Source organism: Diadema antillarum, unplaced genomic scaffold (assembly GCF_040938485.1).
Source record: "Diadema antillarum isolate AM-2024a unplaced genomic scaffold, OU_Dant_1.0 scf00000022, whole genome shotgun sequence".
NCBI lineage: Eukaryota > Metazoa > Echinodermata > Echinoidea > Diadematoida > Diadematidae > Diadema > Diadema antillarum.
In genome coordinates this window covers 558958-577958 of record NW_027270911.1, presented here as the reverse complement: position 1 = coordinate 577958, position 19001 = coordinate 558958, and the positions used below count along the sequence as shown (strand labels likewise).

General features: G+C 38.3%; 1 protein-coding gene across 1 annotated transcript; it reads right to left on the bottom strand.

The window, feature by feature from the left end:
• Positions 1-5453: 5453 nt before the first annotated feature.
• On the bottom strand, positions 5454-18037 carry LOC139730824 (uncharacterized). The gene is made up of 7 exons (XM_071641698.1): positions 17793-18037; positions 11919-12100; positions 11162-11296; positions 10135-10341; positions 7931-8011; positions 6556-6677; positions 5454-5807 (listed from the first exon to the last, which is right to left on the bottom strand). The coding sequence occupies exons 1-7, from the start codon at positions 18035-18037 to the stop codon at positions 5667-5669; spliced, it is 1113 nt and encodes a 370-aa protein (XP_071497799.1). The 3' UTR covers positions 5454-5666.
• Positions 18038-19001: the final 964 nt, after the last annotated feature.

Sequence of the window (19001 nt, the reverse complement as noted above, 5' to 3'; positions counted from 1 at the left end):
ACGTCTGCGCGTCAAAATCTAAAGCTCCCTAATGTTGGCTATGTGAAAACGTTCGAATTTACCAGTGTGACGATGATTTCACACTGTGGTGTGGTTTTTCACAGAGTGTTCACAAAGTAACATTCGGTTTCACACTGTGGTGTGGTTTTTCACAGAGTGTTCACAAAGTAACATTCGGTTTCACACTGTGAATTGATGATTGAGAATGTGTCCACAGTGTTAAAACGCTCGGATTTAACAATGTGAACAGATTAGCACACGATGTTCACAATGGGTCCACACTGTGTTTCACGGGTTGTTTCACACTGTGGGACACTGTGTTCTTTCCAGCAGTAATGATACTTATAACTGTGATAAAAAGATTAAGATATCTTTAACACTGAGCTCACTTCAGAAAAAGAAACGTCCCGAACAGTCTGTCTGAAGAACATTCGTCAACTTTTTGTCCTGTCTAGCATGCGCGCAATTTACACTTTATTTGTTGGAACCTATGCCATCATATTTCATTCACAAGGGCTAAAAGAGGAACAGTGGGGGGGGGGGGGGGGGGGGGGGGGGGGGGGGGAGCACATGGCGCGAAATATCTCCAAAATCTTCGAGTGATCCCTGAGGTCACTCCAAAATGAGTGAAAATGAACATTTGCACTCAAAATTCACTCAATTTCACTCTAAATTCACTCTTTTTTGTATTCACTCTTTTAAGAGTGAATATTTTCACTCGATTTTTTTTTAGAGAGTACTTTGTCGTAAGGATCAATTACAAACCAGACAAGTGTATCTAAATTAAGAATGAGATGGAGATTTGATATCAACCCAGGTCCTCAAACCAGGACCCGCCCCGCGATCTTGATTTGAAGTGCATTGCAGAATCATTCCAAGCAAAACATCTTAAGCGCCATAATTGTTTTGAAATCAAGTCATAAGATAATCATGTGCTATACGTTTAGATGGCTGGGCGACTCCAGCGTCGTGCGTGTAAAGTCACTGATAGTCATAATTAGAAGTTAAGAATGGACTGTCCCGAACTTGTCCTTTTCTCTGCAAGTTTACTTCACTGTGTTGACGTCTCTTGAGCTTCTTTTCTTTGCTTTACATTAAAAAAAAATCATATTCATCGATTTTTTTTTTTGTAATTTAAACATTATCACTAATTGAATTATCAATTATCCATATCTAAGAGAACTGGAGGGAGATAGACATGAGATAGGCAATTTGAAAAAGAAGGCATTATGATACACTACAATGCGAATTTAAAATTAAACACATAAGCAATACTATCAATTCGGCCAAATTTCTTATTAATTGAGGGTATATTAACCATTAATTATCATTATTATGTTCGCATACAAAAAGATACCATCCTCCTTTTAAATTCCATTTCATCCTTATTATATACACACATCTATTTCAGAGGAAGGTGTAAACATTTGTCTTAAAATTTAGGTGGTTTTTCTTGGGGGGGGGAATGGGAGGGGGCAATGATGTGATCTAATGATCTGATGATAATGTAATAGTATTTCGCAATACTGTAAATGTCGAGTTGTCATCATCCTTAACTTGTCACCCTTACCATCATCAATGGTTGTGGGTTGTAATTACTCTGCAGAATTTTAGGGAAACAATGAAATCCATTGTCAGCCGGACTATAACATTCCCATTCGGGTTCAATCGTAGCTCTAATGGTCTCGATAACGATCGTAAAAGATAATCGTATCATATCTCAACAGAGCACATTGGTTTGCGGTAGTAGTATTGGAACGTATAAGAACGTAGCTGCACTTACCAAATCGGGGATTCCGATCGTAATGGTCGTGTTTAATAGATCGGTACCAATTGTGCACTCAATCAGGACAATCCTATATTGGATCGTATTTGAACGGGAGACCAGGTCGTGACGGATTGCATTGCTCGAAATAGATCAATCGTGATCATATCGCATCCAAGCGTACCAACTCTTACGAACCCGTATTGACTCCCATCACCTCGTATCCAAACGTTAAAAAGTTTAGATGAGTTGAACAAAACTCCCTCAATCAGTTACGAATGGCCAATCGTGGCGTTCCTAACGGATTGCACGAAAGTGGGAAAGCAGCATTAGCGAAACATGCGGTTAATGGTTTTTGGCTATTTTAAGATATGGATAGTTGCTGTTTCTTAAATGTTCGAAATACAATGTAGAGAAGACATGAAGAGTTTAATCAAAACACGGATTAAGCGCTATCATCAAGCATTTTAAAATCCAGCATCAGATACGGAAAAATAAAAACCTTTCCAGTCATGCCTTACTTGTTTACATTACAAGGAACATTCTTGGAGTAATGAGTAAGAATATTTCTTATTTTCTTATTTCATTTCGTATTTTTAACGACTTTAATCGCAAATACCCCAATTTAGCGAGAATGGATTTAAGTCATTTTGCGATCAAACTCTTCATATAAAATCTAACCCACCTGTTAAAGAAGCGAAGCATGCGGACAGCAAGCCCATCATGATTACCAGCAGAGATCCAAAGAGCACGGCACCATCCATTTCGCGATGTCACACGCTGACGGTTCAAAATGACAAGTGTGCGATACACCGATTGGTTGGAATAATGAGGTTTTATTATAGCATCGATATTCAACGAACTGGTTTCTGACGACGCGCAACAAGGAAATGATGATGTCCGCCTGGAATGTACTTTTTTTCCGGGGGGGGGGGGGGAAGGGAGGATTTCATAAGACTCTCTGGGTCTACCCTTCTTTGTAACACACTCACACACACTAACACACACATTATATATGCACTCACATCATATTAACATGATATATAAACATTGTTTTCTTTTTTCCAGAACAAGGCCACGGGTAATTGGCACAGAATTATCAATTGTTAATTCATCGTTATGAACTAACCATCAACGCCAACTCCGTCCATCCCCTCCAAGCAAATAACTACATGAACATGAAATAAGATAACTCGAAAAATTCAAAACAACTATAAAAAGGGGAAAGGTAAAGACATTTATTTTTTCCAATGCGGGTAGAGACAAAAAATTAAACCAAGATTACCATCTGCGGACCACAATAAGTGGGGATCCGAACACAAATCAATGACACATTAAACTAATCTGAAGTATGCTTAATTGTACATAGATACATCATAATACAAACGAAAATACGGAATTCAAAAGGTACACTCATTTTTATTTTTCGAGATACCATCATCACGTGAAGTTACATTGAAAATAGTTTTGGAACATTTCAACTTTCTTTAGTAGTGTCGTACTAAAAATAATATATTCAAGTAATATGCGGACGAATAACGATGCTGTTACTTTTGCAATTATACAGGTTCTACTTTAAAATAAACTTATTTTGATGTTTGTGTTGGAAACACAACATCCACTTGTATTTATTCCATATAACGACAAAATCTTAACATTTCTGAATGCATACAAATGTGTTGATAATGTAGACAACGCGTTGGCACTGATTCGATTTCACTATTTCGCACTTGTTCATCCTCTAGTTTTAGATACTTTGTAATGTGTAGTCCTCTTATGATCCGCGCGTGTTCAAATCAATTCAATGCAATTCACTCTCACCTTTCCTTCTTTTTTTTCCCAAAGCATAACATAAGAGAATTACAAATGATCTTGATTTCACAATAGTTGCCTGCAAAGTAATAATTCAAAATGATTAAGGAATTGAAAACATGTACAGATGTAAACATAGTTTTAAACCAGACTTTTGTTGCATTATCTATGTTCACAGAAAAAAAAAATGAGGGGTCCGCTCAGGGAGGTGTGAAGAGACTCACCTCCCTGGGAGGTGTTTCATAAAGCTGTTCGTAAAGTTACGAACAACTTACGAGCGACTGGTAATCAGTTCTTGTGCTGAATTATTAAAATTCTGGTAAGTATAGCACATCAAACTGATCACCAGTCGCTCGTAAGTTGTTCGTAACTTTACGAACAGCTTTATGAAACACCCCCCAGGTCCGCTAAAAAGCAGTGCTCGTATGCTGTGAAAACTCATGCCATCGGCCCAAATCTTTGACTTTCTGAATTACCAAAGTAAAATATATAGAAATTCAAAACAGGACAGACAGTACAGGACAGACAGGAAGGACAGAAGAAAAAACAAACACAGAAGCACAACAATATGGCATATCTGTGATTGTAAATGTAGATGTAAATGCTAATGCCTACTAGCTGATAATGAGGAATCTCAACAAGGATGATCAAGAAAGCGGCTCGGCGGAGCTGATGATTCACATCATCATAGTTTCAAACTATTCTATCTTTAGATGTTCCTTACTCCAGAGGGGCCCACATTCTATAAGTATTGTGTTTTCACTGGGTCCCTCGATTTTTTGCGCATTGCATATTGCTTACTTCACTTTGATCACTTTCGTATTCAGGACAGTGCATAATTACTATAAGGTTTCACTATTGTTCTACATACTCTTTTCATTCACATTGTCTTGCTTACCTTATCCTTTGTTACGAAAAAAAGTGACATGTATTGATATATATTATTGTCAAAAAATGAAATAGATTTGAATTGAATTGAGTTTAAATCGAATTCACTTGACAAAGAGTCAACAATGACCCTTGAATTTTCGAACTATCAGTCCCTTTGGGACAATAAAAACATGTTTTGTAGTACTGCATTAACAAGTGATTAAATTTTTTTTTTCAGGATTTACAATGTATACAACTATCTTGAAGGTACTGTTTACCATTGGAAACAGTGATTTAAAAAATGTTCGAGATATCACATTTGATGCATATGTGTAGGTCAGTTTTATCACAAAACATCCTACAATATAGCAATTTCGTAATAAAGTCTAAAGTGTAAACACTATTTTCTCACTAAACCATAACTGTAGACGGTTTAGTCTAGATACGTTTTTTTATAAATACTGTTCACATTTTGTATATTCAACAATACTTTACATTGATTGAACTGATTCAAATTTTTTACATTGGTTGTTTCTATCCCTGACTCACATTTTAGAACTAGTTTGAGGCACTAGAGCTGGGTTTTTGTTTCATCTGCAAAATTAACGGTAAATAATGACTTTAATATCCATATGGCGTTCGTGACACTCACTAAAGATGACGCTGAATACTCGATTCCCAAAATGTTGCGTTCACCTTTGATGAATACCAGCGGGTGAAAAGGTCTGACTTATTTTTCAAAGGCATTCAGGAAATAAACACACACACACACACACACACACACACACGAATCTCGATCACACATCACCAATTCATAAATGCCATGATAAGACTATGTAGGTTCAAGAGTATACACTATGTTATCTGTGAGCAGAGGAGAAACGTTGCAATTCCATACGTCGATCATAACAAGTCGTCTAGTTGGCTAATAAAACCCTGCATGTACATAGTGAAAGTAAATTCTATATAATACAATATTCGAAGATATTCTGTATGTGTTGCAAGCTATTTCTCAGAGACTTTTTTTTTTCTTCTCCCAAAGACAGTACCCATTATTAGGCCAAGTTTCACGATTTCGTAAGGCACAATCAATATAATACTACACAGCAGAAGTGTGAGCTACACGGCGACAGAGATTAATTGATAATATCAAAGGTTCTCATTTCTCGTCCTCCGCTGGCGCGCTCCGCTTCGTAACTGACATTGTCTCATGCTCCTCCTATTTCGAGGTTGCCCCTTCTGCATTGGGATTAAAGTAACCCTTCTTGCGGACGATGAACCCCCTTTCGATGCAGGAGTAGGCCATGTCGATCAGAGAGTCCTTGGGGTCGTATGGGGTAATGCCGAGAACCTGTCGAAGCTGCGATACATAAATTGAGAAGCAAATCACTGAAATAACGGGGAGATATAGCACAGAAATGGAAGAACGTAATAGTGATAAGATGTGCTGAACTGAAATGACATTGAAAACCTGATTATACTTGTATGTCTTGTAATTCAGTGTCCACTGTAAAACACCACGAAAAGCGATTGCTTTCTTTTGTTCATGTTTTTGCATTTATTATTGTTTTCATTGTTGTTTTTATATCATCATCATCGTCAGTATCGTAAGTCTGATGGTTATCACTGTTGTTTCGAACATTATTTGCTACATAAGTACCAAAAATATTTGTGCATCACTTTCATTATCATTATTCCGATCCCCATTCGTTTCATCATTATTTATTCCCTTCAGTGATATTGATACAAACTACCACCATAATACACCGCAAGCAACACCACCACCAACATCAACACCACCAATACCGCCGCCACCACCACCACCACCACCATTAACACGACCACTGCCAACAACAACAACAAAAACAACATCACCACCACCAATACCACCACCACAACACTACCACCAGCAACACCATCAACACCACCCCAATACCACCAACAATACCACCACCTCCAGCACAGCCAACACCACGCACCAACACCATCAATATACCAACACCAACAACACCACCATCACCACCACCAACAACATCTACCACCGCCACCGCCACTGTCATCACCACCGTCATCAATAATAGTCATCACCATGGAGATAGCACTCTCACCCTGGTGTCCTTGAACTCTGTCTTGCAGTCAACGAGTGCGACTGCGTACTTGAGGGCCCGGTCGAACACGCTGGCCACCTGGAGCAGGAGCTTCGGGGCTGTAGTCGTCGGAGGTTTATAACCTGTGGGTTCGATGAGTTCAAGCAAAGGTGTCAGTCACTTTCCTGGTTTTCTGATGCAATTTTCTGATGCAATGCGCATGTTGGTAGACTTACACAACTTGGTGCATTTTGATACGCTATATTTATATACATGTGTAAATCATTGCAGGTTACACTTTGGTCAGTGTAACGTACATGCTGATACACTGAACACGTTCCTCAACTTTCTCAAATCGAACCGATAACTATTCAATCCAGATTGTATTCTGACAGGGGCGGATCCAGGGAGGACCGCAACCGGCGCACGCCCCCCCCCCCCTTTATTTTTTGTTGAAACAAAAGAAATAAAAAGAAAAAATGGGGGAGGGGTGCGTGCGCCCCCCCCTTTAATTTTGTACACGCGCCCCCTCCTCACGGAATTCCTGGATCTGCCCCTGTTCTGATGACCGTTTGACGAAATATTTGTTGGTATCATGTACTTGAGAATCAGTTTGTGTATTGTCCTATTCCCATCAATATAACGTTACAAAGAAAGTGTCTCTGGACACCTGAGTAGAATGGAACTTTCTATAACACCTTTACTGCGTTGATTCTGGTGAAATTAACAGTTCATTCAAATGTTGAATTAACAACAAGGCCTATTCAAGTTCAGTCAGGAATTAGAAGAAGTAACAATCACCCCTTTGGTGTTCATATAGGCTAAGTGTTTGCAGTCGAAATTTCTCTGACAGTTCAAGCTCTAAAAAAGAAATAAAACGACACCAGCGTTTTTTTCGGCGTTAACAGTGGGGAATCATGCTCCTTGGAACAGAACAACAAGAATTGTCCAAAGTCACATATCAGTAAACGATTTCCTTTTTTTTGGGGGGGGGGGGGGGGGGTGGGAGGAGGGGAGAATATTTCACTGACTGTTGATAAGTCGTGTATTGCTTTTGATAAAACACAGAATTTGTACGTGCTTATCTGTGGTACCTATTACTTTTTCCCCTAAATCATGGGCTTTGGTAAAGAAATGATTAAGATATCGGCGCGTCAAATTGATTTCCATGACCTTTCCTTGAATGAATGATAACTTATCTGACATTCGTTATTGCAATCTATTATTATATTATTATATTATTATATTGTTAAACTAATTGTAAATCAAGCATTTGCAAGCTATGATGTTAAACCTACAAAATTGCTGTCGCTGTTGCCTTGTCGATAAAGCATTGTTATGCGGTTATTCGAGAATAGAATCGCAAATCAAGTAAAGCAAAATAAGACCCCCTTACCTTTGTCTCTAAATTCCTTGGCAAGAATATCCGACATCTCCGAATACCACAGTGTGTAGGGAGACACGATGTGCCGGTGACCTATACCAGTTGATCAAGAAAAGCGGGAAAGATAAACAGATATATATAGCACAGAGACAATGGGGAGGGGGAAAGGAACAGCGATCGACTGTGACGTCAGCTGCTATCGTTTTATAACAAATTCAAAACTCTATGACAAACACAACAAAAGTTTTTAAAGTTATTTATTTCTAATTTTTCCCTGAAACTTCGCTGCCTCTTAAACAACATTTTTTTTTAAGGTCATTATACAACAAAGCATCAACTTCGTTTACAGTTCTGTCAGGTTTTTGCTTACACTAGTTTTTCACATATACGTAACGGTGAAAACAGGAGACAACCAACTTGAGCAAGAAAAGATAGGTCTGCAAAATGAGTTGTGTTTCCAAGCTTCGAATTCGTGTGTATAATGAAACTACGTACAAGCTTTAAATCTGCAACAATCTTGATCAATCTTCATATGCCTGCTAAGATTGTCACGATTCCGCCACTACAGGGCGTATCAAATAAAACGTTACACTTTTGAAAAAATTGTCTAAATTACATTTCAAAATATTTGGAAAATTTTTTCATATTTATGGATGCCCAATAGTCTCATCTATTAAGTGCAATCAATAAAACAATTGTTTGTTCACGCTTGGCTGAGCACTGACGCTCTTTGTCCAGAGTGTGAAAAATGACTTGCGCCAAATTGAAAGAAGATGGAAAATTCAGCCAGCAGTCCAAATAAGTGTTCTCATTCAAACAAATTGCTCTTTTGCTCACAGTTTTGATTATGTTATGATAGTTTAGGAATTTTCTGACGATTTTTTGTAACGTTTTAAATGATTCCATTGTGTTATGGAAGGTTGATTAACAACTTTAAGATCTTTTAAGCACAGGTATCACAAATCATGCACAGACATATCGAACCCACATGCCAGTTACTCAGTCAAGAAAAGTACAAAATTAATGCATCCTCAGATCATTCAATCAATACAATCAATCCAATCAATCCAATCAATCAATCAATCAATCAATCAATCAATCAATCAATCATTCATTCATTCATTCAATTAATCAATCAATCAATAAATCAAGCAAGCAAGCAGGCAATCAATCATTCATTGAATCAATCAATTAATGTGTCCGTGTATTGTGAAAACTGTGCTTTAAAGATCTTCAAGTAATTACAAACTCTAATTCTCACCAATTAATTTAGAAATGAAATCATTAGAATTACGATAAAGCTGACAAAAAAATCTCAGACTATCACAACATAATCAAAGCTTTAAGCAAAAGAGCAATTTGTTTGAATGGGAGCACTTATTTGGACTGCTGGCTGAATTTTCCATCTTCTTTCAATTTGGCGCAAGTCATTTTTCACACTCTGGTCAAAGAGCGTCAGTGTTCAGCCAAGCGTGAACAAAAATTTGTTTTGTTGATTGCACTTGATAGATGAGACTATTGGGCATCCATAAATATGAAAAGATCTTCCAAATATTTTGAAATGTAATTTAGACAATTTTTTCAAAAGTGTAACGTTTCTTTTGATACGCCCTGTATAGCGTCCTAATGCTCCCTTCCGTTTTATTTCTTTTGTTTTATGTGTCTCTTTTGGCATGCACTTATATATGCCCTGTGTGCCGGAGGGTGATTTTCATTATGCTAAAGGTTCATTATTGCGAAACATACAGATTTCCTATACCGCCAATTCAAAAATGACATAAGGTTCGCTAATACGAGTATTTGTCATATTTTGTTATCGTGATGTTATTTCCAAGTGGCGATATTCCGAAGGTCGCTAATACGAATATTTGTCGTATTTTTATTTTTCATTTATTTATTTTTTATTTTTTATTTATTTTTTATTTTTTATTTTTTATTTTTTTTTTTTTTTTGGGGGGGGGGGGGGGTGACGTTATTCCCAAGGTGCGATATTCCGAAGGTCTGTGAAAATTCCGAAAATGAAATAAGGTTCGCTAGGCCGAAGGTTCGTTAATCAGAACATCAAATGAGGTTCGTCACTCCAAAAATGGAAAGAAGGTGCGTTCGAACGAGTTTTCGCAATTACGAACCTTATCTCATTTTCGGATTAACTATTAAACCTTCGGAACTACGAAACATCACCCGTCCTGGATACCCCTATCCACGCATGGACTCACCCGCTGCTTCTGGCAGTGTCATGGCAACGACGTGGGCTCGGGCTACGTCGCGCACGTCGCAGACAGGGAAGTTGAACTTGAGGAGCAGGGGTGGATTTCGCTCCATGATCCGCTTTATGATATCCACGCTGGTCCCTGGAGTACCACACAGCACGGGTCCCAGAACCAGGGACGGGTTGATGGTGGCCAGCTCAAATTTGGATCCCTCTGACACAGGAAAGATTGCGGCAATAATTTTACAATTTGACGTCTTATGGAATTGTTTGGGTTTTTAACTATCAAAATATGACCTTTTTCTTTTACATTTTCAGTCAGGCTGTGTCCCCAAACTTTATACTGTGAAGAAGCAACAGGTAGCTCATGATGTGTAAATTTTGAAAATTATCATAGATAATTTTAACATTTCTCGTATTCTGTAGTTTGGATTGCTATATGATTGGAGGAAAATAACTTTAATATCATGAGCTATTAAGCAAATGCAGAGGATGAAGGTGTGTAAAATTAGTTGTCCTATTTAATATCATAGCAAGACATTCTGGAGAATAGTGCTGACACGAAAGAAATTGATTCTGCTAAATAAGACTTTCTGACTATCATAATGATTATGATTACTATAAAACTTTTAAAACAGCAGTCCCTCTACCATGGGACAGCATATCTAGAACAGGATTTCGCCAATGAATGACTTCAAAAGTACATCTAAAAATCAAATACATTCTGTTATCAATTATGCATGCATCAATGGTAAACTTCCCATGTGCGACTGTTCTGAATGTCCTAGTTGTGTGACAAAGATACAAGGAAATGTGATTCCTTAATTCTCGATAGAGAAGAAATGGCACAGTCAAGCTCTCATTAATCAACTTTCCACGGGAGCGGAGGAAAATTCTCGAATTCGAATTCCACAATAGAATTCATAACATGTCAGTATACATGTGGGGTAGAATCTTTCTTCGACTTAGCCAATCTCCGACTTATGCGAGATCAACTTCGGCGAGGATGACTGTGTTATTACATAAGCTCGCACCTGGCAGCTTCTCGACAAAGTCCCAGGCAGCCTTCTCGGCCAAAGCCTTGCTCTTCCCGTACGTGTCCTTGAGTGGGCTTTCGAGATTTCTCCAGCTACTTTCGTCAAGTACTGTTCCCTTAGGATTCACCATGTCTGTGGTTTACAAAAAAAAAAAACAAAAAAAAAACACTTTCAATCAGTAATCATTAAAAAAAGGGCAAACACACACACACACACAAGACAACAACAACAACAACAACAACAACGAGGAGATATCATGCCAGGTCATTTCCGGCTTAGCCTCTTGAATGACTAACAAACAAACACCCCCTCCCCACCGAAAAACCCCGCATATACAAACGTCATTAAATTAATATACAGTGATACTTGACTATGATTATTTTACTAGATTCAAATGCTTCTTGGTTTTGTTTGATTCTTTTATCACGTACCAAAGGGATTGTCCTCATGAACTTTCCCAAGAATTTTCGTTTGTAATATCTGCTCGAAAATTACCGTATTATTTATGGCAAAACAAAGACTTACGTATTTTTGCATTCTAAGTGAGGCACATTAATGATTAATTATTCGAAATACGTGGCACGTGACAAAATATTTATCGCAGCTATAATCACATTGTTTTGATTTATCATTGAGGTATCGTGATATTTATGTATCGCCACTGATGTCATTGATTGAGGTAGAAAAAATGAGTCCTTAGATGTCATCTGCCAACACGGAACCATGGTGAAAACACCATTATTTTTTCTCGTACCAGTGACTGCAGCACAAGAGCTCGTGATCACCACCCTTTGAACTCCGCCAACGTCTGCGCACGCCTGGAGTACAGTGAGCGTGCCCTCTACGGCGGGTTTCAGAATCTCGTCGTCGTCTCGCGGGTTTTGCGAAGGGAAAGGGCTGGCGGTGTGCAGGACGTGCGTGCACCCTCGGACGGCTCTGAAAGAGGCAAGTTTAAAGGTACTATTTACCATTGGGAGCAGTGATTTTTTTTTTAAATGTTCAACTTATCACATCTGATGCATATATCTGTAGGTCTGTTGTATCACAAAACATCCTACATACAAACATTTCGCAATAGAACTTAAAATATAAGGAGATATCAAAAAAATTGTCAATAAACCATAACTGTTTATTCCAAAAACAATTTCATTATTGAAAATTTACGTGGATCGGTGGTGCAGTATAAAGTCTGAAGGAGTACAGAAAGCCACAAATTTTTACTTGTTTTATCCAATGTTTATCTTACCGCCTATATATTTGATATGTACAACGTGTAGTCTGATTAAGCATTCACCTTTAAACCAGAAACCAAGAATCACTATGTATGCCATTTTTTAAGCTGAATTTTGAAGTTACCTCATACCTTCGTAAAAATGCTAAGGCAGGATGTGGACATTTGCCTAGTCCCACCTAATCAATTATCTGTCGGACTGTCTTGACTTTAATCCGTATTTCTACGGGCCCACAGTGAATGTTTATTCCGTGCAAGGCGTCTGTAACAATCATATCCTACATATTATTGGATGGTCAGTTGAACTACGCTACCAATTCATAACTATTACTCCACGGAAACACATAAAAATGCCAGATACTCGTGGGAGCAACAAAACCTCAAACGAAACCAGAAAATGGCTGCGGAAACACCCTTGCGCCCTCTGCCGATAGTAACCTTGAAATCCATGAGTGTTGTCGAGTCTGTTGTTGCCATGACGATGGAAAAAAACGACTAAAGTTTGATCAGCACATGTAGAGGAGAGAGAATCGCTTTCGAGGAATTTTGGAAGAGAAGTTGGCATCCCTACACGAACTGGAGTTTTCTCTCGACGAAAAGCTCCAAGACATCCACCAGCAGGCTTTAAAAGCAAAACGTCGAGATCACCAGCGAAAAGGTCACTGACCTTACACGTTGTCTGAATCATCTTGAACAATATTCCCGTAGAAACAACATCAGGATCCTTGGAGTCGAGGAAACGCCTAACGAAGCTACTGAAAACATTGTGTGCGACGTTGCTTCTCGTCTCGATGTCCGTTTTTCCCCTCAGTATATCGACAGGTGTCATCGAGTAGGACGAAGTAATCAGCAATCTTCGGACACCAGCACATTATCATGCCGGTGCTGCATAGAAGGCCTCACCATGTCCCGTCATTGTAAAACCCCGTTAATACAAATTCAAAAATAAGTTCCTGAAGAACAGACGGAAATTGGAAGGGAAAGGTATTGTAGTAGTTGAGGATCTGACCAAGCACAATGAAGATCTCCTCCATCAAGTTTCCAAACATCCACATGTATCCTCGTCATGGTCCGTAGATGGGAGTATATTTGCCAATATTTCCAAAGCCTCAAACGGTCGTGAAACTAGGAAACTAGAAAATCGCAGATATCCGGAGCTCTGACCCCCCCCCCCCCTGCTCTCCATCTGAAACGTAATTATGAGCATGCTGTAACATAAATACAGCTTGTCTATTGTCTGCAACTCATACTTTTATGGTTTCCGGTTTTAGCCATTGTACGCCATTGATATATCATTTTAAAACCAAATTTAATGAGTGTATTACCTTGTCTATTGTTGCCTGAGCTTGATTGTGTGTGCGCGTGTGACTGAGTGTGTATAGGCATGTAATCATGTGTGGTTAGCGTCAAAGTTTCGATATGCCTCCCATCAATAACCATCAAACGACTGTAAATCAGTGGCGGATATAGAGGTTTTGTAAAAGAAAATGAATAGAAACGAAAAAAAATGGGGGAGGGGGAGGCGGGCGCATGGGCCCCCATTAATTTTGTAAAGGCGCCTCCTTTTTTATACGGAATTCCTAGATCCGCCCCTGGTAAATGGTGTAGATATAACTACATTAACTACTTGCTTGTCATTTGATTTGCTTAAAACTGAAAGTGATACTATTGATTAATGTCTTTACTTGCGTGAAGAATTAAACAATTGTGTACAACCGCTGAGGTTAAAAATGAAAAGAGTAATAAAAATCTCCTGTATGTACGCAAATACAAGTAGTATTGGAAAATATTGATCGCATGTCATATGCATCTCTTCTTCACGCCTTAGATTTCAAATTTAGTGCAATAGGGATTACAGAGACATGGCGAAGACAAGATGATTTCTATTATATTGATGGTTATAATCTTATTGTAATGGTTGAGAAAAAAGAAGAGGAGATAGAGTTGGAATTTTTATAAGTAATGATTTAGATTTTACAAACAAATCAGAAATATACATTAATTCATAATTTGTAGAAACTGTTTTTGTTGAAGTTAAAACTGGCCGTAAGAATATAGTCTTTGGTGCAATTCAAAAACCTCCAGGTTGTCCTATCTAACACTTTTTAGAATCATTAAACCAAATTTAGAAAATTGTAAATGCTGTAAAAAGATGTTTTTCCATAACTGGAGATTTTTATATTGATCTTATTACTTTTTCTACTTGTTATTATGTTAATGATTTTTTGATGTTTTTACTGTCAGATCTATGTATCCGATGATCCATTTTCCAACTCGTATAAAAAAATACAAGCTCGTTGCTAGACCATTTTCTCAAGTAACCTCGATCATATCATATCAGGGGTCCTGCGTGGCTGCAAACATATTAGTGATCATTTACCAATTTTGGGGGTGTATTTTCATTCATACGAAGGAAATCAAAGCAAGAGGGTTGATCCTGAATACATTATTAGAAAAGGTTATGTATGCGAAGCAAATGTTAACAATTATGTGGATATGATATCGAAAATAAAATGGATCATCGGACATGAAGACCAAACCCATATTCATAATTTTTTTCACATCAATTTCATGAATGCTACAATGATTGCTCTCCAATAAAAGCTGTAACATCAGGTAAAAGGTCGAAAAATAAACCTTGGTTTGTTAAAGATTTACACAAGATGTGCAAGAAGAAAATGTTACTCTACAAAATATACCATAAAAATTGTACAGAATACAGAAGTGAGGTGTATATAAAATACAAAACATTAATATTCATGATATGACAATAAATGATTGAAATGAATGATTTTTTTCTTAATTAAGTAGATGAGATCATCACACTTCTTCTGATGGGAAGCACTGAATTACTGTAGGACCTATTTGCAGTTTAACCGGAAATTCCATCCTAGCATGAAGTTAACTGAAAGTATTAAAAAAAAAGTGAAAAAATGGCATGACACTGTAAGTATCATATGACAAGTTTTGAAGTTACTTTAACTCCAGCAAACAATACACTTTAAACGAAGATGTTCATTGAATGAGACAATAATTAATGTCATCTTTCACTACCTCATTATAGCTATATGAATGAATCTTACAAGTACCAAATTGATCAATTTACTCTATTTCCCTGCCCCGCAGAAATAATCAACTCATATTCAATGATATCAGATATATATATATATATATATATATATATATATAAAACACGAATATAATGATAAATAACAAACTGTAGATGTTTATTTACAATAATCATTTCAATGACAATAATAACAATTATTCTATCTTAATTGTTGCTGTTATCACCAAATTCACATTGTTTTAGGAATAGTTCCCCTCGATCTTCATGCATTTTCCGTAGGTCTATAGGCCCTACCAGATCACGTGATACAATCTAACCAGTCACAACGCTTGTTTTACTTGACCTATTTAGTATTATACAAGTAGTGTTACACAAATAGGGCATGCTCTATCATGCACTGCACTGGATTATAGAACGACAAACACTAAATTGTCCTGAGTGCCGTTTTGTTTCACCAAGGCCGCCAGTGGTGGTGAAATAGAACTGCATGAGAGATAATTTAGTATTTAATAGAGTATACAGTCCAGGACAGCGCATATAATATTTGACCTATTTATTATTATACAATGTATCATATCGCTTGGCATTTTTAAGTTATATTTAATCGAATTCAAAACACACCTATTAAAATATTTAATTTCAGTTTCAACAAAATCAGCCTAGTTAAGTGTTGTGTAGTTTCATTAGTGTTGTAAAAAAAACAAGCAAACGAACTCAGTTCAATGAATGCAACCTTTGGCAGAGGAAATGCGTGTGTTTCCTGCCACTGGCTGCCTGGTGTGTACCAAAGGTGAATACTTCAATGTGGATAGGTGTGTAAGTGTGTATCGGCTGCGGAACCGGGGGGGGGGGGGCGGTGCTGGGGGCTGCAGCGCCCCACCCCCTATGATTCCTTAGATTCTACCCGTGTAAACGAGGGGGAGGGGGAGGTAAAAGAGGGGAGGCGGATGGAAGGGGGTATCAGTGACCTTTACCCCTCCCAGGTCCCACAGCGCCCCTTCCCCCCCCCCCTCCAAAAAAAAAAGTTGGGGGGGGGGGGAGAGCTATTTGTGTAAATATTATCTGCTACCTGACGCGGTAAATAGCACCTGATTATAAAGTGGACGTCCATAGCCACGGTCACAGCGAGTGGCGATAGAGAGCTATTGTCCCTGAGGTCGCGTACTGCGTATCTTGTTTGTGAGCAGTATCTTTATCGTACCAGCAGCCGCTATAATGAAAAAAAAAAATCTATGCACACTGCCAACAAGTGCGTGACAATTCTGTGTCCTGTGTTTGCTCTTGATGGACAATATCTTGAAGAGGGAAAATTCCTAGATCTCAACCTGCATCACTGCTACCACAGCCACCTATCATGCATATATGTAACTAAACTAATCAGCTAGTTTTTGAGTATACAATGTATTATGAAGACATGAAACACCTCCTGCATCGCATAGTCACCGGTTGGACTGGGGAAAATTGTTGATAAACCACTTAAACCTTGAACCCTCTTGTTGGTACTATAGACTAATGTCATATCAAACCCGCTTTGTTTCCTATCGTGTATTAAACCAATGTGCCTCATTGTAACGTTCGGTAGTTTTTTACTCAGGTCCCACCATGTGTAGCGTACACCAGTGGAGAAAAGTTATTGGAAACTTTCGGAATAATCTCGTCCGTGCTCATGGCTACCTCTCTGGAACACCAAATTCGTCACTCATACTTTTCAAAAAGATTCAAACTAAATATTATTCGATACTCGTAATATAATATGATAATATATTTCTAACAACTGACAATGTAAAATAATTGTTCTCTCCCACATTAAACACTTTTTAATGGAATTTTTTATTTGAATTGCATTCTATAGCAGGCTCATTTTCACAATGAAATCAATATGAACAAAAATAAGCAGCTGTATTCTTCTCACTTGTGCTGCTTTTTTTTTTTTGCATACAGTACATACAGTAGCCCTACAATATAATATTTTGGGAAAATCATACCACGTATGCTAAATTGATACAAAATTCTGCATAAATCTCAGGAAAAGCTTGATCAATTTCAGCCAATCAATATCTGCTTCATTACATAACACTTGTGCTGCTGAATCACATTCTCTTTAACATACTTTTTTGGGGGCAAATCATGCCATATTATACAGAAGATATATAAATCCATAAATCTTAGAAAACACACACAAAGACACGCATCCTCACACACACGCTCACAGTACACACACAACACACGCACAAACGCACATACCCACTAAAATACATCATAACCAGTCAAAAAAGCGCTTTTCTCTGTATGGTTACACGAATCATACAATGATGGCAGTGGCTCACTCTTTCCATCCCTGCTTTTTGGTCAAGTCGGCTTCCACCAGCTCCAGCTCATGGGCAGCATTGGGGCAGAGTTCCTTCAATGGCGTCACTTTCTTTGGATTGCTTAGACTCCTCACAGTCCCTCGAACCTTGTAGCCGGCCTCGAGGAGCTGTTTCACAATGTGAGTGGCTATGTAGCCCGACGAGCCCGTCACCAAAACCTCTGTCAGCGGGAGACAATTATAAAATATGAGCACCTGCCTCATTCTTAAAGATAATGTGAATAATATCATGCTCCCTAAGAGAGCCACTCACATTATTGTTATTATAATAACCCATGCATTGCCATGTACCCATTTATATATACCTGTGTCAAGAGGGATGCGGATGAACTCACCGGACGGGATTCGAACCCCAGACCTTCTGTTTTAAAAGCCAGAAGCGTATTCATGACGCCACTGTTAAGCACGGTGTGGTTTGTGAGGGTAGAGTCGTCTGGTATAATGTCCGTTGATGGTGTTTAATGAAGGAAATATTGTTTCATGCTTCACATCTTATTCTGTGCATCATATAGGAATATGAAGCACATGCGATAGGTAGTTATAAAATTAATTATGTGCGGTTTTTTTTTTTCGCACATAGCCACCGATGACAATCAAGTTCAAAACAACTTGGAAGGTATATTAAATCTTGGCCAGACCAAGGCTGTTTAAACCACGTAGATTGGTAAATGATACATAACATAATAGGTATGATATATAGGCCTACAACAGAATGATTATTACCAAACCTTCTGCCCGTATATCAATACAGTAGGTAAGCACTCCCATTGGTACAGGCATGTAGTACAACTCAATGACTTACTCGAATTAATGGCATCAGAGGTATGGGGATACATTCTTACTTACTAACTGTATCGTCTGCTGTCGCCATCCCAAATTCTAATCCAAAAGCTCGATAAATGAATACAAGGTTATGGTGAAAGTGTAGTTACACCATGTCCGTGGTAAATTTACTCCGTCTGTGCAGTCTGTGATCTGATAAGCCGCAACTGCAAGCAGTATACCGTGATGTGATAAATGCAACAGTGCGACACGGAATTGTACGCGCCTCACACCCTCTGTTGTTTGATACGAGAAAGCTGGTGACCCTGCACCCCACTGTCTTTCAAGCGAGTGGATTATTTCCGATCGAGCTCAGGGGGCCTTTAAAGAGTCTTTGAAATCGATC

Bases quoted from the DNA above. Each gene is read 5' to 3' on its own strand.
- LOC139730824 (XM_071641698.1), bottom strand. From the start codon at position 18,037: ATGAGGCAGGTGCTCATATTTTATAATTGTCTCCCGCTGACAGAGGTT. The intron at 12,101-17,792 runs GTGAGCCACTGC...TGCCTCTTTCAG, and splicing joins AAAAAGCAGGGATGGAAAGA to AGCCGTCCGAGGGTGCACGC. The intron at 5,808-6,555 runs GTGAGAGTGCTA...TATGTATCGCAG, and splicing joins CAGAGTTCAAGGACACCAGG to CTTCGACAGGTTCTCGGCAT.